This window comes from Hippichthys cyanospilos, chromosome 1, assembly GCF_059441005.1.
Source record: "Hippichthys cyanospilos isolate Australia breed blue-spotted pipefish chromosome 1, RoL_Hcya_1.0, whole genome shotgun sequence".
NCBI classification, from domain to species: domain Eukaryota; kingdom Metazoa; phylum Chordata; class Actinopteri; order Syngnathiformes; family Syngnathidae; genus Hippichthys; species Hippichthys cyanospilos.
In genome coordinates, this window is record NC_142369.1 from 10,453,535 (window position 1) to 10,476,157 (window position 22,623).

The following is a 22,623-nucleotide window of genomic DNA, read 5'->3' on the forward strand; positions in this document are numbered from 1 at the left end:
TATATATATATATATATATATATATATATATATATATATATATATATATATATATATATATATATATATATATATATATATTGTGGCGGACATACAACAAAGTCCAAAACAGCAAAGACAAAGCCAACAGGAGCAAAGCATCAAAGGATCATAGAGACATGCCTACTGGGTGAGAGACATGGTCCTAGTGTCCGCCACATAGCTCCCCCCCGAACACCCAGAAAGGCATAACGGAAAACCCCACAGGGTATTCACCAGTCTGGCACCCTGAGACTCAGTCCGGTCCTGGGCGGTGTATGTGACACCAGGGCCCCAGGTGCGACGGGAGTAAGGGTGAGACGCTCAGCGTGAAAACCATGAGGTAGCGTTGGCAAAGGGATGTTCTGAAGTTCCGCAGGAGCCGGAGTGGCAGTGCTGACCCGCATGCTGGCAGGCACAGTGGCCTCCGAGGGACGGCCGGTCACGGCTGCGTCCCAGACTGTGCCTGGGCATGAACCTGCTGCGGCACCAACACCAACTGACCCGCTCCGATGTATACTCGGACCATACCTGCGGGCATGGTGAATCGGAGGGGCGGCTGAATGATGATGGCTGGAGGTCTACTGCTGAGGCCGGACGGACATCGGTAGTAGATGAGGCCGCCCGGCTGGAAGATCCCGGTCAACGGCCAGGGACTCCGAAGTTGGACTGCACAGCCGTTCTCACCAGCGCCCGTACCAGCCTGTTGCTGGCTGGCTCGATCCCTGGTGCGCCAAGGGACTGGGCGACGGGTGAGAGGACCCTCGTCGGGGTGTTGGCTGGCTGACGTGGTACCAGCTTGCTGCATTACCTGACGTATAGTAGGCTGGTGGAGGAATGTCACGATGTGGGACGTCTGCGGTGATTCCTCGCTGAAACATTCTGACGTCCGGGGTCACCCATGTGGCGAGACTACATCTCCAACAGCCTGACGAAACTTTCTAACGTCTGGGATAATAATATGGCAAGATGACCCATCCGGGGTCACCCATTCTAACGTCTGGGGTCACCAATGTGGCGAGGCGAAGAGTAAAGATCTCCACTAGCACAGCAACGTGTGGTTTCTTCGCCTCGCCACATTGGTGACCCCAGACGTTAGAATGGGTGACCCCGGATGGGTCATCTTGCCATATTATTATCCCAGACGTTAGAAAGTTTCGTCAGGCTGTTGGAGATGTAGTCTCGCCACAATGTGGCGAGGCGAAGAAACCACACGTTGCTGTGCTAGTGGAGATCTTTACTCTTCGCATGCCATCACAAAACTGATACAACAAAGTCCAAAACAGCAAAGACAAAGCCAACAGGTTCAAAGCATCAAAGGATCATAGAGACATGCCTACTGGGTGAGAGACATGGTCCTAGTGTCCGCCACAATATATATATATATATATATATATATATATATATATATATATATATATATATATATATATATATATATATATATATATATATATATATATATATATATATATATATATATATATATATATATATATATATATATATATATATATATATATATATATATATATATATATGCACACACACACAAATAAGTAAAGAAATAAACGTGAGTACGGCAAGCCTTATGTGATGGAACTGGCAGTTATTTGCAATTCAATTTTGCATAGTCAAAACATATCTGTAATTTCTTTCTTCCAATACCTACAATTTTCATTTGAGGTATCTGCCAAGTCATTTTGCCATCATATATAAGGTTCATTATTATATATAGCTACAATTCTGCTGCACATATCTGGGATGTGAATGATCAATATTTTCGAAATTTCTCTTGAGATAAATAAATGTTCATTCTGACAGGCCAATTCCATTTCCAGGAATCTTTGATTCACTCAGATATTATTTTCAACTCAAATTGGAATTAGCAATTGTAGCAATTGTAGATATATGTTATTGGAATTATTACAGGTCACAATTAATCTGTAAATTGTATCCCAAACTATATAATGTACACACTGTTAATTTAAGCAGTGAAAGAAAACATTTGATTTTAATTTTGACTGCACGGGCAAAATACAATAATTTTATTTTCACTTTTAATGCCAGCAAAAAAAAAAAAAAAACGAAAAAAAAAGAAAACTGATTTTGGTAGATTAAGTGCCATTCACTTAGCCAGGCCCATGTTCTTAAAGAATTTCTCTAATAACATGGTTGTGTCGCTATCTTGTGGTATCTTGGAGAATTTTAGAATTTCAAAAGATCACATGACAATTTTAAAGTTGTTCGAAAATTTCGCTTCCAGGTCTTCATACAGAAAAATCATAGGATGCAAACGCCATTTGGATTTTTTTCCAACTTTATTTTTCAAGCACACCAAAATCAGTGAATGAAGAATTGCAGCCAAGACACATTACTACATTTAAAACTAAAACAGGAGCATTTTTAAAGCACTTACTTGTGATCAATATTTTAATACCTTCACAATTTGGATCTTGGCACAAGGAAACGACTTTTGCTTGTAATAATCAACTTTATATGGAGGAGTTTACAGTTTTAAACTAGAGTTATTATTTTAATGTAGGATTTCAAAGTAGGGATTTAAACTAGGATTAGGGTTTCAATCTAAAATTGGGGTTTTAGAAAGGGTTTTTAACTAGGATTACTAAAGTTGTAGTTACAGACTTACTCAGCGTCAATTGTGCCCTGTGACAACTTGTGATTTGGCACAATATCAATGAAATAAAATTGAATCGAAACATCGTTGTGACGTAAATAATATTTCTCCTCCAAATTACGCCATAGTAAATTTATGTATATATCTGCAACAACTTCCAACTTCGGCTGTTTGAAGAGAACTTGCAACGTACACAGCAAACTAAATTGAGCGGCTGCGGTGTTGTCCCCTTGCCTCCTGATAGGGCACACCCCTTATACGTCACGCTTACCTCGCTTTCCGATTGGCTTCTGTCGAGAGTTTAGATCCAATGGCGAGCCGGGATGGAAGCAGCCCCTTGACGCCATCCCCGGCAATATGAAGCCATCTGTCGGCTGATGTGGAACCAGAAGACCAAGGCCAATCACAGCCTTTTAACAGTCGTTTGGGATTGCGTGCGCGTGAAGGCAGGCATGCGCGTGCACGCTGTGGAGCCCTTGCACACCCCGAGGTGCACGTACAAAGCTGCGGGAAACACTGCAAATAAAAGTAATCGGCAGTAAAGAAAAAGCAAATTATGTATTCAATACATATACAAATATTTAATGTTGTTTTTACTTTCAGACTCAATGATACTTTTATAATGTACAATACACGTAAAAACATTTAACAAATTAAAGTCAATAAATTATAATTAACGTGCTACATTTTCAAATGACTCATTTTAACATAAATGTACGTAAGCAACATTTAGCTTAAGTCATGACAAATTGCACTTAAACGTTTTTTTGTGGAATGTGCATGCCAATTATGCACCCACAGAGCTAATTAGACAGTACAAAAAACCCCAAAACGATTGCTGCAAAATTTCACAATGTGGGGAAAAAAATGCAACACAAAATGATTCGCCTGCTTTAAAAATCTAAGAAATAGAGACATGGCAAAAAAAATAACTGTGGTATGGTGAGGGATGAATCTTCGACTTCTGCATAATTGAGGCTCAGTACCCACTGCGTTCTGACAATTCTATGCGGAATTTGGAATTTTGCTATTAATAGGCCGCACTGGTTCCATATCCCACGTAAATACTTGGGTTTGATTGTCCCTATGGCTGTGAATATCTCCTGAAGTGATTAGTTACATCCCTATTCAACATTGTGTCAAAAATAAACCATCAAGTCCAAGTTACATGCTTGACCAGTGGTTTGCAAACTGTTCCTAATGATGCACCCATTCTGACAATTTTTCAGTCAAATACCCCAACCATTTCAAAGGTTATTTTGATTAAAATACAAACAAATACTGAAAACAGAGTGCTGTGCCATCGCTGTCTGAATTATCAAACTTTGGAACTACATTTGCAGTGGTAGCTCTAGGCTTCTTCTATTCAGCAACTTTAGAAGCAAGATTTGTTTTAATTCTAGCAAGTTTAATAGAAAATTGTGTCACAACTGACAATGAACATTTGTATAAAACTCAAGAAAATAAAGGCATTCAATTTTTTTTGCGTCACTATAACAATTTAGCAATAAGTAGCTTCCTGTTCCAATCCATTTGCTTTTTGAAAAGAAATATGTACTGTGCCTTCACTGCGTTAAATGAGCTCTGCTGATACTTTCAAAAACCTTTCAAAATACAAAGTAGTCTAAGTACGTTGTGTAGGTGAGAACAAAAGCAATTCATAGTCAATTGTTTGCAATATACAATGGCTAACGGGCACAACAAATAATAACAGGTAAGTGACATATATAAGTGGAAAATAACTAATACAGTGTGTCATATGCAACAATAGATAACATTTGCAAAAAGCGACACTATAATATTCATAACGTGGATAATTATGAGTAGTACGATAAATATAACGCATATAAATGAATACAACAGAGATTAACGCTGTTAAAACAAATCCTGCTGTTTCGGCCCTTTTTTCGTGACGTCACCTCGTACGTGACCTACGTCTCTTCGCCGGCCCCGCCCCTAGCGGACACACTTCCTTGACAGCCGCGCACACGCGCGAGCTTCCCACTGGAGTACACGACTCGGACGGGCCGGCACATCTGATCGTTAGCTTAGCTTGTAGCATTCAGCCTCAGCGAGCGATCGAGTGAGGCGAAAGGACGCCAACATGTCCAAAGACAAGAGCGACACGATCATGGAGGCGGACAACAAGGTGCTGTGGTACCCGGACTCCAAGAGGGACACGCGGATGGACCAGTTCAGGCGGCAGGTGAACCGCGAGCACGGGCTCAATCTGGGTGAGTTGGGTGGATCTCATTGTGTTAAGTGGCTTCTGTTTGGCTTTCATCGTTCCGGGATTACTGGCCGGAATGAAGCAGGACAAGTGAGCGCTGTGTACCTCCGCCGAGGCCAGCCAGTGGGAGTAGAAAAGAACTGGTTCACACCCCCCTGGGCTGAAACAGACACGCCTTCGTTTTGGGTGGCTGGCAGCTGGGGCGGTTCGAGGCTCAGAGGATTTGGGGTAGTACCTCTGGGGGTACTTGAAGGAACTTCGGGGGGGTACTCAAGATTTCTAATTAAACAAACACAAATGCAAAATTCCTTTAAAAATATTTAGTGAAATAATTAAATGTTTCAAAAAATACAAGTTAATCAAACACACTTTATGTTCAGTTGGTTATTCAATTTCATTACTGTAAAAAGCAACATTCTCCCCCTCACTGGAATGGTTCGACCCACCCTGTCCCGCGCCACCTCTCGTTACCTGTCAAGTTAATGATTTATTTTTGTTACCACATTTCTACTACGATCCCCAAAGAGGACACTTTTAAGCTGAACATTTTTCTGTGGACAAATATTTATTTATAATTATTTCTTTTTGAGAACAGGTGTCTTCATACATCTCTACATACAACTTACAACTTACAACTTCATACATCACTCGTATACAATTGATGGCAGTGGTTAGCATGTAGCATCCACAAAGACTTCATAGAAGTTCCTTTAATGCTTTTCAGTTTTAGTGAATAGAGTCAAGAGTTTTATTCTCATATGTATAATATTAATATACAACACAATGAAATTCTTATTCTGTTCACTTCCTAAGCAACAGACTACATTCCATAATCGAGCAAATAAACGAAAAGCAATAAAAAATGGCAATAAATAGCAATAAATTATGCAATTCAATTTCAGTCAATCTCAGTTACACAGAGGTGATTTGCCGTTTTGATCGTTTGTGTTTTGATGTTTGTGTTTCTTACCGCAAGTCAACTACAGGGACTTATATCAGTGGTCGGTGGACTGCTACGCAGACTTCTGGGCACATGTGTGGAGATTCTGTGGCGTGGTTAGCTCCAAACCCTATCACCAGGTGAATGGCACTCACACCTCCAGAAAAAGATTATCGAAGATACAGCAATAATAATTGTGTGTGGCCTTGTTTGTGTGCATGTGGGTGTATATTTGTGTTGTGTGTGTGTGTGTGTGTGTGTGTGTGTTTGGTTTTCTCTACTCTGCGGTACATGTGTGTGTATTCCAGGTAGTGGACGTATCCAAGCGTATTTCAGACGTTCCTGAGTGGTTTTCAGGCGCTCGCCTGAACTATGCAGAAAACCTACTCAAACACTCTGAGCAGGACAAAGTTGCTCTTTATGCTGCAAGTGAGTACACACACACATGCACACACACACACTCTCCTACATGCACTGGAGACACATGCTTAAATAGAAGGGGCTCTGTCAAAAATGCATGTCCTCATATTGTAAATACTGTACATAGCTACACATCATTACATTGTCCTTCTTAGTTTATAACATTTAAAGTTTATAGGTGATATTTTCGGTGTATGTTCGGTGTACCCAGTTATTCGTGTGTAGAGAGGGGAGGGGTTTTCCTTTGACCTGTCTGATAGAAAGGTGATGCTTCGCTCCCATCTTGCATTAAGGGTGGTTCAGAAATTCACATTTTCGATATACCTGTACGCGACAGTACTTGGCTCCTAGGTACGGTTTGATTTTCATTTTTTTTAATTGCATATTTATTTTATTTTTTTCAATTGTGTTTTTGTTGTTGTTGTTTGTTGGAAGAATTTTACTATAGCAGTCATGTGGTGTTGCTTTTTTTTAATTGTTCTAGAATATTTATTTTTTATGATTTTTTTCCATTCCATATTTGTATTATTTTTTATATTTTATTTTTACTTTAATATTGTATTATTATTATTAGCATTAATTTTAAACCTATTTGTATATTTTCATTTACTGTATTTTCCACACTATAAGGTGCACCTAAAAGCCTTAATTTTTTTAAGAGCTGATGGTGCGCCTTATAATCAGGTGCGCCTTATATATGGATCAATATTGAGATTGGGATTGGTAGATGGGGAATGAACTGATAAAGTAAACTTTACCTGTTTTTTTTTAATGTGTTTACAGTTGAACAAATTTGGTCATATTGACAGTGAGTTATTATGCTATTGAGAGTTTAATTTTATTATTTGAGTTATTATTGTTATTACTTTGAGTATTACTATATTGTGATTGAAAACATTTTAAAATATATTAATTAAGGATGCGCCTTATAATTCGGTGCGCCTTATATATGGAAAAAGTTTTAAAATATGTCATTAATTGAGGGTGCACCTTATAATCTGGTGCGTCTTATAGTGCGGAAAATACGATAATTCTTGATTTTGTAGCGTGCTCTATCCTGTGGTGTTATCCTTTATTCTGTTTGTGTTTTTTGATTATTACTTTTATTGCATTACCACACTCTGCAGCGTATCGGCTTTTGCGTGCATACAGGCTGTCTAAAGATAGCCTGCACTCACGTCCTCCCTGTGAAGTTTTAATATAATTATGGTTCCATCTATTGGCTGTTACTGCTTGCTAGTGTCATCCATCCTGCTGCTCCGTCTTGCTGTATGTTTACGTTGGTATCAGCAATACTGGCCCTGTATGCTACTTGATATTGGATCGATACCAGTGTCATTACATTTGCAATTTTTATTAACTTCTCTCTCGTTTGCATTTTTAGCATATTTAGTCATATTGGTGTAAGAGGATCTTTTTCATTTCATTGATGCACAAGCTTGACAAAAACAGATGGGCTCATGTTGGAAAATGCTAGTTAACTGACTAATTTATCTTATTTTTCCAGCCGAGGCTAACGAAGAGATTGTGAAAGTCACCTTCCGGGAACTGAGACGTGATGTAGCCTTGTTTGCTGCAGCCATGAGGAAGATGGGCGTGCAGATGGGAGACAGAGTTGTGGGTGAGTTCTCAGTATGCTAATACAAAAAGAAACAGCAAATGATGCTCAATTTATCACATAATTATACTGTACATAAGGTCTATTGAGGTTCAAATATGTTGAGAAGACACTGACTTTTAATGCTAATGCTAGAAAAAAAAAACTAAAAAACCAATGGCGTGGTTCACAAAGTGTTCACCATGCTAAAAATGTATCCAATGTACAAGGCATCATCGGAGGTGAACTGTGAAACGCAAATGAAGCAGCCAACTCAAACAGCTAATGCTAAAACCTAAACAAAAACTATTTCTGAATTACAGAAAAAAATAAAAAATGCTTCACATGCTAAAAAATATATCAGACATCCATACCACCGGTCATTAGAGATAACTGACAGTCAAGGAAATTCCATGAGTTGAAATGCTAATGCTAAGAAAAAAAGTGCTCAAGTCTTACAAGATTTCATTTTGAAACAATAAACATTTGAAGAGCAAGCTTACCCAGAATGCAATTGATTTGTCTTGGCACACCTTCCAGCGTCCTTTTTGATGTGGACATTAATATTTGTGAAGGGTGGATTTTTTTCTGTCGTGCGTGATTCATCCGGTACATAAAGAAAGAAACATCCTGCACAAGTGAGCAAATTCAGTTGCTTGTGCAAAAGTGTTAGGAAAAAAAAAGTGTAGGAAATTTAACTCAAATTCAGGCTTACTTGTTAAAATTATGATGGATTGTTATATCTAAGGATGGCCGACCAATAATACCTGTCACAGGCAAAAATAAATTTTACAGCATTTAGCGCTTTATTGTGAGTTTGACACAAAGCTCAGTCGTCATCATCTGCATCAGAAAGAATTTTTGAAGACATTTTTTGGCCTTTTGTTCAATTTTATCAAAGTGCTGGAGGTTCCTACACTGAGTGCTTTTAGTAAATACTCATCTCAGCTAATCTCAGTGCTTTAGGTTGATCTGAAAAAAAAAAAAGTGGTATTGAACATCCTTGATCATATATTTTTAAAACTCCTTATTGTTCTTATTTTTCTGGACCGTTTTATGCATTCATGGTGACCAATTCATTGAAAAAGGGGAAACTCTTAATCTGATCTCATGTATGAAGAGAAATGCACGAAGCAATGTCCGAATTGTCCTTGTCTACAGAGACGATATATATGAGCACTTAGCTGATTAGCTAGCGCGCACTAACACACACAAAGACACACACACGCACACACACACGTGCATGCCCACACCCACACACACACACAAACGCACAATGGTGCTTGCTCTATTAATTGTGTCAGTAAATCATTTATGACTCCACACAGAGAATGATGGCATTTTCATTCCATGCGGCAGCACTTCGCACACATAGTGTCTAGTTTGAAGAGGTTTCACAATCATCTTTGGACTTTGGATGAGTCACAATTAATTTGCTTCTGTCAAGAGCGACTAAACGATTGTTTGTCAATTTAGATAAGATCAAGTAAGATAAGACGGATGCCATTTAAACAGAAGCTAAGGTGCTTCTGTTTGGATGGACAACACTGTGATTTACATAAAAAAAAAAAAGAACAATGAAAGAGATTTGAAAACTTGTTGAAACCCTATGACTTAAAACCCTACTTTTTGAAGGTCTTTTTTTTTGCTTTGAAACAACAACGCCTTAGCACAAAGTAAAATACAGTATTGATAACAATATAGTGTAGTTTTTAATTGTATGAATTTCAGCCTCTTGTGTTAATGTGTGCCAAAAGGTTACCTTCCTAACGGCATCCATGCGGTGGAAGCTATGTTAGCAGCGGCCAGCATTGGAGCCATTTGGAGCTCCACATCCGTCGACTTTGGGGTCAATGTAAGCAAGTTTCTTTTTCTTTCACCAAACAATGCATAGGAATATTGTAATGTAATACAGTATAACACTATAATGCAGCTGATGTCTTTTATGGTGTTTTAGCGCCTCTCCTGGTTAATATTAGCACAACATGCAAGAAGCCCTCCAAAAAGTGTAGTGTGTGTATATATATATATATATATATATATATATATATATATATATATATATATATATATATATATATATATATATTTTTTTTTTTGCATAAGGACTTATTTTTTAACATTGAGTCTTGTTATTCTAACATAATTGCACTTCTGTGTCTAAATCTAACTATGGATTGAAATCCATCCAGCCATCCATTTTCTAGAGCCGCGTATCCTCACAAGGGTCGCAGGCTTGCTGGTGCCTATCCCAGCTGAGCAAACATTAGGCAGGGCAACCTTAGCGACCCTTATTTAAAATCCTGATTTTTGTTTGAAACTTCACTTTGGACCCCCAACCCTTGTTTAAAACCCTACCCCTACTATATTTTTGGTGTTATCAGGGCGTTCTAGACCGGTTCTCGCAAATCCAGCCCAAGCTGTTGTTGTCAGTTGCCGCTGTGGTTTATAACGGAAAAACTCACGACCACATGGAGAAGCTCACCCGTGTCGTCAAAGGTTTGGAACACCAAGTTGAAACGCTAACCCTGACTTGAAACTAACCCTAACTACAACTCAAAACCCTACTTTAAAATCTTAACTTGTTGAAAACTCGTAAGTTTGACTCCATAACTCCAATTTGAAACCATATTTTGAAATTCAGCTTGAAATATGTATTTGACATAGCAGTCTTTGTTAAAGACACTAACACAGTTTTGAAACCCTAATGACCTTGCTTTCAATGCACTCCTTTTGGCTTGAAACCATAACTGTCATATTTTAAATTCCCAATTGTCACCCATTCAAATCCTACTTTCAAACAGTGTTTTAAAACATTAATTTCTTACCATAAACCTTGTTTAAAATAAATATCCGGTTGTGAAACTAATAAACATACTTCAAAACTCAAGGCCTCGTTTGAAACCGTACTTACAAACACTAACTATGACTTCATACCCTAGTGAGCTCTAACACTTCATCTAAAAAGTCTTATCCAGTCTTGAAAATTGAACCATTGATTGAAACATTAATTAAGAACCTTAACTTTTGTTTGTAAACCTTTGATTCCAACATTAATTTAAAACCTTAACCTTTGTTTGTAACCCTAAACCATTCTTTAAGTCCCAATAAACTTTCTTCAAAACCCAGTCCTGGTTTGAAACCACTTTGACTTCACACCCTAATTTGAAAAGTTAACCATTGGTCCAAATCCTTCTCTAGGCCTGAAATCCTAACATTCACTTCGCACCCTATTTTGAAATTCCAGCTGTGGCTTAAGTATCCTACTTTAAAACCTACACCTGGCTTCAAAGACTACTTTGAATCTGTCAACCTTGTTAAAACCCTTACCTAGACTTGAAACTCTATCCCTGACTTAAGACCCTAATTTGTATAATCATTATCTTAAAACCCTAACCCTCCACTACATTACTGTCAACATCAAGTAAATACCAAAAATGTTTAGATTTCCTGAGGGAATTTTGCCGGTCTCTGCATGTGTGTGAAGGGCAAAAATACCCAGTGCTTGCAAAAATACACAAAATGCGCATGTGTGTGTGTGTGTCCGTCCCTCAGGGCTTCCTGACCTTCAGAAGGTGGTGGTGATTCCATATGCTCGCGAAAAGCAACACGTCGACTTGTCTAAGATCCCCAACAGGTATGCTCATAAAAATGTCTAAATACGTCATGCATCGTCTAATTTCTAATTTCACAGTACGTGTTAGCACAAAGCTAGTTGACGTTGCTTAGAAGAAATAATTGACATTTTTTTTTGTTTCAGTTGTTTGAATTTTTATGACAAGGCTCATTTCCATTAGCCTTTCTATTGTGGTTTTGAATTACATGTTAGCATTAAGCTAGCGGACTCATTGTGATAAAGTTTTGGAGAACGCTTCCTTTTTAAATATACAATGTTGGTTTCTTTATTTTATGCTGTTTGTTGGTGTTACTGCTGTCTGTGTGTGAGTAAAGTTGCAGCTGTGTGAAGATTCTAAATTACTGTGATTTCTTTGCTAACTTCCATTAGCCTTCTCAGTGTTGTCTCGCTTTGCTGTTTGCCATAAGATAGCAAACTTTAAAATGATAGTTTGGTTGAACTTTTTGGTGTTTTCTTGTATGCTGTGTTTGTATTTGTTGTTGCTCAGTGTGTAGGTTTAGAGTAACAAAGACATCTATGCTAATTTCCTTTAGCCTGTCTCACCCTTCACTTTTATTTTGATAAGCTTCGGCTCAGCATTTTGGTGATTTATTTAACTGTCTTTTGTGTGTCTTGTAGTAAATTTAAACGTAATGGATCAGCTTTTTATAGGATTAATTCCCCCTCCATCAAAATTTATGCTATGCAAAAGTGTCTTATTGTTGGGAGGATGAAAACAGGTGAAAAAAAGTCTTTTAATTAGTCCAAATTTTGATTATCACTAAGGTGCAAATTTTTCTGATATTTTCCATTGTTTCATCCGCAGTGTATTTATCGATGACTTCCTGGCGTCAGGTCGTGGCGATGGTGATCATCTCCCCCAACTGGAGTTTGAGCAACTGCCGTTCAGCCACCCGCTTTTCATCATGTACTCATCTGGAACCACGGGAGCTCCCAAGTGTATGGTCCACTCTGCTGGGGTGAGAACAGACGAGAAAACACTATCGAGCTTGACACGCCAACCATGACCTATAACCTCACTTTCAGAATCAAGCTCGAGTTCATGGTATTGGAATAGTCCTGTCATTGTATAATTTTCCACTAGGGGGGAGCAGAGTTCTATCATCACATCAAATGGGCGTTGAAATCCACTTTTATTATTGCTTTTTACTATTACTTTTTACTATTATGAAATCCACTTATGTATTCCTTGCACTCATACCAATTTGTGGATGAAAATTAAAATTTTGCACCCCCAAATGGGTACTTTTTGGTCTTAGATTCATACTTTGTGAACACAAATTATATTGTTGCCACAAATTAGTATTTTGTGAAGTCAAAACAGTATATTATGTTCACAATATACAAACTAGTTTGAGTATTTTGTGCACACATTCTACCAATTTTATATCCTGGTCAAACATTACTATATTGTAATACTTTATATACTTTTTCCTGACCAAAATTAGTATTTTGCATACATGTTGTATTGTGTCTGTTTAGTTCTTACGTAAAAAAGTGCTGAACCATTTTTCCATAATAACCTGTAATTTGTGATTTATTTATTTATTTATTTTGCCTCAGAGCAATTGCGATTTAATAGGCAGTTGCTATTTCTCATGGGCTTCCTCTTTTTTTAAAATTATTATTATTATTATTTTATTAATCTATAATATAATACATTTAAATCAAATTATCCAATCTATGATACAGTTTTTTTGGTTTTAAAGTTTAGGCAAAATAAAGGGAAATTATTTCACAACCAAGACAGTTTATTTATTCCTATTTGTTATTCTTTAAGCATACGTTATGCAAACTTCACAAACTTTCACCCAAAAGTGTGGCATGAACACAAATCAGATTACAACAATAATGCGAAAAAAAAAATCTTTGGCTTCATCAACTTTTTATATTTCATCAAACTGTGATATTTAAAGTGAATTGAAGCAGGGTTTGAAAATTGCATTATACTACATTGCAATGTCAGTTTGAATTTTAGCCTTTTTGTAAGTGCGGGCAAACATGCATAAGTGCCTTCCACCATTTATTGTTTTTCCCCCATCCCCTTTGCTGTTTTTTTCCGGCACCCCATCTGCCGTTTATGTCGGGCTCACACCCATTTTGCCCCATAATTGGCAGTAACGCCCTCATCAAAACGAGCGTCCGCCAATGATGGCCTTTTCCCGCCTTTGTCACGATTCTCAGGGTAATAAGTGTCAGGAATAAAGATGGCATCCGGCATGCAGATGAAACATGTGGTTGTCGTGCCGACATCCAGTGGTGACGGCTGGCGACTGCAAGAGGAGGAGGATGTCGACATGTTTTTTTTTTTTTTTTCTTCATGAAAAGCAGTGAGCCAGATATGTGGAAAAATGTCAAATTAGTGTAGAACGCCAACGGTCTGGCTGTAAAAAGAGCCCAACCAGTAAATAAGGATGAAAAGCTACTTTGAAATCTAATCCTGGCATCAAACCATACTATGTAGTGCAAAGCCAAATGTGAAACCCTCTTGAAACCCTACCATGACATCAGAAGACTTATTTGAAACCTCAACCCTTATTTAGCAATGTTGAAATGTGATTGCTTGCAACCAACAACCAACTGAAACCCTAATTTAAAATTTTTCTCGAAACCTTTAGTTGAATCTTTGAAGCATGCTTGTGACCTTGATTTGGAACTCTAATCCTATTTTGGAACCCTAATTTGAAGCCTGAAACCCTCATTTTAAACCATAACTCTTGATTTAAAAAACCTAACCCAGGCTTCAGCTTGAGCCCATGATATAAAACCTTAACTCATGATTTGGACCCCAATTAAAAACCCTAACTTGTTTGAAACCTTAACTTGTATTACTAATTGTACTAATGTTGTTACGGCGGGACGAGGGAGGACCCAAGAGCACGCACGCACTGGTAAGGGCAATGGCAGAGTGTTTATTGAACAGAAGGTGCGGGTAGTCGTGGGAGCTGACGGGAGCGTGGCACAGACGTCTGGGGGGTTCTGGAGTCGGGAGAGCTGGGGTTTGGCTGGGAGTCGGGCAAAGGGAGCGAGACGGGAGGGGGGCTCGGGCATACAGGTAAAGACGGCAGGCTAGCGGGTGGTCAGAGGCAGGCAAGGTCGAAATACCAAGGATCCAGTCAATTCGGCAGGCAATCGGGAGGTCAAGGGCGAACAGGGTCGGACAACAGGCAGGCTGGCAGGAGGAATTGCTGGAGAGCTCGGCGTAGCGCATAGAGACGATCTGGCGGGTTGTGGAGGGAAGTGACCGGGCTTTATACTGAGCGGGTAAATGGTTGCAGGTGTTGGTGTTCGAGGCTGATTAGAAGGAGGGCTGAGCGGGTGTGGTGAAGCTGGAAGTGAGGTGGCTGAAATGGTGGACTGTGACAAATGTACCAATTGTATAACTTGTATAACTTGTAACTTGTAAAACTAATCATTGAAAACACTTGTGTTATACCTTAATTTAAAACTAACCGACATTTAAATATCTAATCCAGACTTTTACCCATAATTTGAAACCCTAACACAGTTCTAAAACCCTAACATTTGAAAACCCCATTTTGTTTTCAAATTTAAAACCCTAACTGTTTTAAAACTCTACTATGAAATGCTAACCCTGGTTTTCAACATAAACGACACAATTTGAAACCCTGCAGTCCTGCATTACTTATACTGTGTTAAAACACTAATATGAAATCCTAATGCTGAGGCAAGGCCGGCCAGGAAAGCAGGATGCAAATGAGCGCACAGGATGACACTGAAACCCAGACAGACCCGGTTTGTCACTTCAATGCGAAGCCCTACATCATAATCTTGTAAGAAAATCTTGAACACCTTATTTGAAACTTTAGCCCATGTTTAATACCCTGCTTTCAAACTGGAAACTCTAAATTCAAGTCCTAACTTGAAACCCTAACACTCATTGGAAATCTTATTCCGGTTTTAAAACCTTACTTTGAAACTGTAACTCTGGCCTGAAACCCTATGTTGAAACCTCAATCTTGTCCGAGAACTCTAATCTGAAATTTGAGTCCAAAATCCAAATCCTGCTTTGAAACCATAACCCTGTTTGAAAACACTTTTTTTTTTAATACCAAGACCTTGCCTGTAAGCTTTAATTTGAAACTAAAACTTGAAACCGTAACACTGGTTTGAAACCCGACTTTGAAACTATGACTGAAAACCCCGATTTGAAACTTGACACCCTAATTTGAAACTTGCACCCCAGGTTTGAAACCCCATTTTGAAACTATAGTCTTCTTTGTCAGAAAACTCTTAATTTGAAACCCTAACTCCGGTGTCAGACCCTAATTTGAAACCCCCATCTCAGGATTGAAAACCCGTTTTGCAACCCAGATCGGGAAAGCCTAATTTGAAGCCCTGATTTGAATCTCTAATGCTGGTTTGATACCCCAATTTGAAACCTCATCCCAGGATTGAATCCCAACTTGGAAATCTTAACCCTGCCTTGAAAACCCAAATTTGTAACCCTAATCTTAACCCTAGTTCGAAACTCTTCTTTAGACCTGGCTTCAAACACTAACTGGAAATGCGACTTTCAAAACAGAAAGCCTGTCTTGAAATTAGTAGAGGGGGATTACAGATATCAGGTATCAGTAATGGGTTGATACCGGCCTCCATTCAAGCCAATGGGACCCAATGGAGGCCGCCGATACCAGCCACTAATACTTACACATATGAAGCAAAAAAAACCTGACATTAAGTAAGTCCTCCTAGGCAGTAGCTGCTGCTAATTTATGGTAGTTTCAACACAGATGCTTCTGAAAGAATCCATAGTGATAAAACAGTAATTTGGTGTGTGTGTGTGTGTGTGTGTGTGTGTGTGTGTGTGTGTGTTTCCTCATGTGTGTGCAGGGCACCCTAATCCAGCACCTTAAAGAACACATTCTCCACGGCAACATGAGCAGCAGCGACGTTATCATTTACTATACCACCGTAGGTTCCCACGGCGACGGGGCCGCGCGGTTATATCATGTTGTTTTTAACCACTCGAACGGATTGTGTGTGTGGCGTCAGACGGGCTGGATGATGTGGAACTGGCTGGTGTCGTCCCTGGCTGTGGGCGCCTCGGTGGTCCTATATGACGGCTCGCCCCTCATGCCGACACCCAACGTCCTCTGGAACCTGACTGAGACTCTGGGGTGAGCAATCCAATGAGTTTTGGTGTGTAGATGGAAAACAGGTGACCAAGATGGAGCAAATGGAAAAATAGGCCTTGAAGGATGATTTGTTGTTTGAAAAAATGACGTTACATGAAGTTAGTTGCCAGTGAATCTCAAATGTTGTATATCAACACGTTGATTAAAAAATACACACGGTAACTGACCATGGATTGAGAACCTCACTCAGGCTGGAGGATTTCATGTGAAAAACCTTATTTACCACAATAGACGTCAAAGATCAATTTCTGCTTTCCCACTACTGAATGAGTTCATTAGAAAATGAAACCTTAATTTGAAATCTTACCCACTCGTGAACCTGATTTAAAACCATAATATGACACTCTGACCCTACTTTGACACCAATATTCTACTTGGAATGCCAGCCCTATTTTTAAACTTGAAGCAATGTTTGAAAACCTACCTTGAAGCTAAAATTTTGTCTTGAAAGCCCAATTTTCACCCTACTTTTAATCTCATTTGAAAAAAAAACCTTTGCAACTCTAACCCTGGCTTGGAAACCTTACCCGGTTGAAACCTTTACTCTAGTCTGATGCCCTACTCATTATTTGAAACCCCAACTCTTGCTCCAAACCCTTATTTGAAGCCGTAGTCATGAATTGAAATGCTGCTATAAAATCCCAACCTAAGTTTGAAACCTTAACTTTTTGATCTAAACTCTAACATTTTAGAAAAAAAAACAATTGAAACCTTAACCTGGGTTTGAAACCCTATTTTGAAGTCCTAACTCTGTCTTGAAAAAAATTAATGACATCCTACCTCTAAAATCTGGTTTAAAACCCTGCTTTAAACCTCTTGAATGAAATACTAATTTGAGACCCTCTCCTTGCTTTGAAACCCAACCTTAACCCAGTTCTGAAGCCCTAACTCTTTGTTTCAAACCCTAACTCTTGCCCCAAACCCTAATGTGAAGCCGTAATTAGACTTGAAATGCTACTATGAAATCCTAACCCCAGCTTTGAAAGCATAAGTCTTGATCCAAACCTTAACGCTTTATAAAAAACAAAACAGAAAAAAACCCTAAAAACTAATGTGGAACCTGCAAATTGTAACCAGTCTGGTTCTAATCCCTGCTTTGAAACCCTAATTTGAGAGCCTAACGCTGCCTTGAAACCTCAATTTGAAGCCTTAGCCTGCAAATACAGAAAATGCAGAAAATAAAAGTAAAAAGTCAACAGAAAAACAAATCTTGTACAGAAATAGCACAGATACTTCAAAATCTACTTGAGCTCAGAAACAAAGTAATTATACTTCGCCCGACCAGGGTTGGGTGAATGCTCGGCGGAATTGTTTGAATATGAGGTCAGGCATGACCAGGACACGTTCACTGACGCGTCGCACGGCAAAAGACGGAGAGAAAACAAAAAACCCAATCTGGGCTATCGACTATGGCGCCGAGCAAACAATAAATGTCAAAGATAATGCCGCTTGCACTCGCGTAATGTCTCATCCCGTCAACCGGAGCGCTTCGATCGCTATGGTAACCATTGATGTCAATCCAAAAAAAAAAAGACGAGGTACACGTCCCTCGGGGCAGGCAAACAGGAACGTGGACATGGAGTGATGGGACTGACTGTAGGTTCAAATCAATCCATTTTCATTTGAGCTGTTGATGGGGTGAGAGTGCACAGGTCGCCACGAGTTACAACACAAAGTGAAATACAGTAGAAGTGAACACAATCTGTTCAGGGACGCCGGATTAAGCAGCCCTTTTTCGGCCGTGGAAAATTGCTTCATTCGTCTGGGGTGATTCCCAGAAATTGGTTTTACAGAGCCTTACGGAATGATTTGAAAATTCGGCCCAGCCCCCAAGGCAGTTTGCTAGACATGTCTATCATAGGTAGACTCCCCCCAAAAAAGTCTCATACTTGAAAACAGACGAGACATCAGCCAATTTAGTTAAAAGGGACCGTTTAAGAATAATTTGGGTGTTTTCGAGGGGTTCTTTGTTTGAAAATTCAGAGCAAGGAATCGGTTTTACTCTGCAAAATGAAATTCAGCAGGCATGCAATGTCTGTCTTGAGTAGAACCACAGACATGTTTCAAGAAGCCATGCCTGGAAACAAAAAAGTTGGCCATTTTAGTTAAAAAGAAAAACAAAACATCTATCTGTCCATCCATCCATCCATCCATCCATCCATCCATCCATCCATCAAATAAGGAAATAAGGAAGGAGGAAGCCAGAGTGCCCGCAGAGAACTCACACGGGCTTGGGGAGAACATGAAAACTCCACACAGGAAGGCAGGAGTGAGGTGAATTTCAACTCGAGCTGCCCCGTAAAGAAAAACAAATAGAATCATTTGTATCAATACCAAGAGTTCTTTGAATTGTTTGAAAATATGTGTATCAGTTTTTCCTCACCTTAATATATTATTTACCAGTGTGAAATGGCATTGAGTTTCTCACCTGATTCCTAATACATACAGTACTAGCTGTCAATTAAGACCCATTTTGAAAATTCCCATTGGCAACAAATTGTAATAAGTTCGGTTTGAAATGACCGAAAATGACATGTTGACTGCTAATTGATTGAAATTTGCTTAGAAGTAAAAATGTGCTTGGTTCTAAGTAGGCTTATTTTTTTCATTGATTTGTACTCAGCAAGTAAGCTCGCCTTGTTGCCCTGTGTGCCGTTTAATTAAGTAATTATTTACTTTATTTATGTATTTTAGTTTATTATTCTTATTTGTAAGCATTAAACTTTAAATCCTTGTTGATATACGTATCGCTTGTTTTAAAAAAGGGCAATAAATAGACATGTTGGACCAAACATGATGTGTAACCGTGATTAATAATTGTGATTTCAATATTGACCAAAATGATTGTGATTATTATTTTAGACAAAATCATGCAGCTTACAGTTAAGCTTAATGAATTCTTTATGTACCGTATTTCCCACAGTATAAGGCACACTGGATTATAAGGCGCACCCTCAATTAATGACATATTTTAAAACTTTTTCAATCACAATATAATAATACTCAAAGTCATAACAATAATAACTCAAATAATAACTCTAAACTCTCAAAAGCATAATAACTCTGTCAATATGAGCAACCTTGTTCAACTGTAAACACACAAACGAAACAGGTCAAGCTTACTTTAGCAGTTCATTCCCCATCTACCAATCCCAATATTGATCCATATATAAGGCGCACCTGATTATAAGGTGCACCATCAGTTTTTTAAACAAATTAAACCTTTTAGGTGCGCCTTATAGTGCAGAAAATACGGTATATTGATTGACTAATTAGGAAGTCTTAAAAAGCCATGCCAGAAAAGACATAGGAAGGCTGCCATTTTGTGTAGGGTCATTTCAATTTCCAGACGAATGAGAGTAAAATGCAAAGCACGGCAGCCAAGTCTGACGACTCACCCTAAAACAAATCTCGACCAAGCATGTCCTGTGCGGCGAAGATGCCAGCCTAAAAATTGTACTCTGGTTCGGGAAAAGATTTTTACGTTAGGAGATTCCCATCAACATGTGCGAGAAAAAGAAACTGCGAGTAGCTGTAAATGCCAATTATAGGACGTAATAGAGCGAGTGGACCAGTGGAAGTCCAAATCAAAAGCCGGGAAGCTTCACAGTGAGTTTAAACCTCTCGGAGGCTCTGACAGATTTAGCCCCAATTAAATGCTCCAACCTCCCTTCGCAGGACGAGGGTGTAAAAAATGTTCTTGTCAGCCTCTCCCATAAGGCTTTACTCACCCCTCCGTTGCGGCACCGCCATGCGGGGAATGTGTCTGCACCCTAATTGGTTAAAAAAAAAAAAAGTCTCCCCCTTTAAAAGTGCCTATCTGTCTTGGTGTCATGGCGGCAGCTCCTCTTCGCGGTCATTTCTGCCAAAAAGTAGACACACCTCCACCCTGTCTCATTAAAGTTCCGTCATCGCCCTAATCAATTAAAGCAGCGGCGGATTTTTTAACAAGTCGCAAGCTATCTTCACAAGGTCCAATAAATCCTGAAATCCATATTTCCTGGTGAGATGTGAAAGGAGCTCATTAGTCAGCATTTTTTTTTTTTTTTTCAACCTGACATGTCTCCCGCCACAGTTTCCCGTCTCTTTCAGAAAGACAGGGACGTTCTTTTGCTGACGGCAATGAGCCATTTGGGCCGCGCCACCTTAAATCGTCACTTTTGCTGACCAGTGCGCATTTTAGTTGGGATTCAGGAGTTGAGATGACGCCGTATAGATGAGACTACCGGATACTGTAGAGGAGGCACAGTTCTCAAAAGTTTTCCAAAAAAAAAAAAGATATTCAGCAAGATAGTCTTGTTTTTTAATGACAACTGCTGAGTTCATAATTATGGAGGACTAAAAGTGCCAATATTAAATAAAGCAATGTTTCATTAAATAAGTGTCATTAATGAATTAAATGTTTCATTTGGTAAAAACATGTTTTATTAATTATATCTTCGTCATTGATTAATTAAATATTTCATTAATTCAGCGCTTCTCAAATAGTGGGGTTGGGCCCCCCGGGGGGGGCGAGGTGATGCCTGGGGGAGTACAGATAACCCTTGGCTTTGTTTTTGTCATGTGAAGTGGGATTTTCATCTTTTTTTTTTTTTTTTAATGCACTTGGATATTTTTCTCCGTTTTGGATGAAGCTATAACCTGTATAAACGCTGTAAAAAATAACAGTTGCTGAAAATGGATTTAGATTTCAGTTTTTTGTTTATGTTAAAAAAGGATACTTGTTTAGGTATACTTATACTATTTTTATAGATATTAATCTCATTTATATTCAGGCGTTGAGTTGGGGGGGGCGCAAAAAGTTTTTCTCTTTCCTGGGGGAGGGGGCTTGGCAAAATATAATTTAGAAGCACTGCATTAATTAAACATAGAATTAAAAAAATCAGCCCCATAGTGGACTGTGCACATGCAATGAAACATTGATACATTTCATTCCATAATTAATTAATTAAAAAGTCTTGAGAAGCTATACCAAAAAAGATACAGGAATCCTGCCAAAGTCACAATTTAATATTTATTTCACTGCAGAAAGTAAAAAAAATGAAGTCAATTTAAATTGTCTTTGGATGCTAATTTTTTAAAGACATTTTCACTGAGTAATGTGAAACTTGGTAGACATGTCTTTGATGAGTAAGACCCACAAAAATGATGAAAGAATTCATGGCTGAAAAGGCGTAGAAAATCAAACTCCTGATTTATTATACTTTTTTAAATTTAACCCTTTAGGCCTGTTTCTCCTATCAATTCAAAATTGGATCGCAATATTTATCACGAGTAGACCATCACTCATTCTTATTTCAAGTGGCCCTTTTTGATAAAGTTTTTTTTGGCAATTCATCCTTCAAGGCCAGTTTCACGTAGCAATGTGAAATTTGCTCAGCACGTCAACTGTCATTCGACACGCTGACCAAATAACGCTGCTTATGTGGCAACTTTCTCGAATGTCGTTGATTTACAAATTTTTCTTCTAATCGTTAAGTTACTCTGTATAGTAAGCTTGCATGCTTCTGGGCTTCATTTTTGGGTTTAAGAGTGCATCATATCCATGGGGAAATACAGTAATTGAACATTTTTTGAACATTCTTTCCTCTTCTTGTTTAGCATCAGCATCTTTGGAACTGGAGCCAAGTGGCTGTCGGTGCTGCAGGAAAGGAACCTCAAACCTGGTCAGCAACACACACACACATGTTAAACAAATGAAAGTGTCATCACTATGGCAACTTTGCATAAGTCTGCGTTTTGTGGCAAGTGGTGTCAGAAGTGGGATGTCATTTCTTGGATTGACTATGGAATAACTGTGGCACAGCAGAATTACAACTGTCAAAGGCGAGTGTCCATATAAAGTTTGCCTGAAATCTGGGTTGTTTACTACTCCCTAAATTGTGGTGTCAGAAGTGGGACAGTTACTGTAGCTTTGAGGGAAATGACAGTGATGTGATCATCCTGTTGTGTCAAACTGTCTTTGGTGTCATCAACTATAAATC

The 22,623-nt window shown here is 38.8% G+C and overlaps 2 protein-coding genes across 2 annotated transcripts in view; one reads left to right on the top strand and one right to left on the bottom strand.

Moving 5' to 3' along the window:
- Nucleotides 1-174: 174 nt before the first annotated feature.
- On the bottom strand, nt 175-1,041 carry LOC148429096 (uncharacterized). The gene is made up of 2 exons (XM_088415875.1): nt 830-1,041; nt 175-759 (listed from the first exon to the last, which is right to left on the bottom strand). The coding sequence occupies exons 1-2, from the start codon at nt 897-899 to the stop codon at nt 461-463; spliced, it is 369 nt and encodes a 122-aa protein (XP_088272001.1). The 5' UTR covers nt 900-1,041; the 3' UTR covers nt 175-460.
- Nucleotides 1,042-4,620: 3,579 nt separating this feature from the next.
- The window catches only part of aacs (acetoacetyl-CoA synthetase), a 37,230-nt gene continuing 19,227 nt past the window's right edge, over nt 4,621-22,623 (top strand). Inside the window, exons 1-11 of the mRNA XM_088426693.1 lie at nt 4,621-4,890; nt 5,863-5,966; nt 6,135-6,255; nt 7,754-7,867; nt 9,601-9,698; nt 10,228-10,342; nt 11,399-11,480; nt 12,286-12,439; nt 16,335-16,415; nt 16,497-16,621; nt 22,241-22,305. Of these exons, the coding sequence (XP_088282819.1) occupies nt 4,761-4,890; nt 5,863-5,966; nt 6,135-6,255; nt 7,754-7,867; nt 9,601-9,698; nt 10,228-10,342; nt 11,399-11,480; nt 12,286-12,439; nt 16,335-16,415; nt 16,497-16,621; nt 22,241-22,305 (1,189 nt within the window). The 5' untranslated portion in view covers nt 4,621-4,760. The remainder of the gene's footprint in view (nt 4,891-5,862; nt 5,967-6,134; nt 6,256-7,753; nt 7,868-9,600; nt 9,699-10,227; nt 10,343-11,398; nt 11,481-12,285; nt 12,440-16,334; nt 16,416-16,496; nt 16,622-22,240; nt 22,306-22,623) is intronic.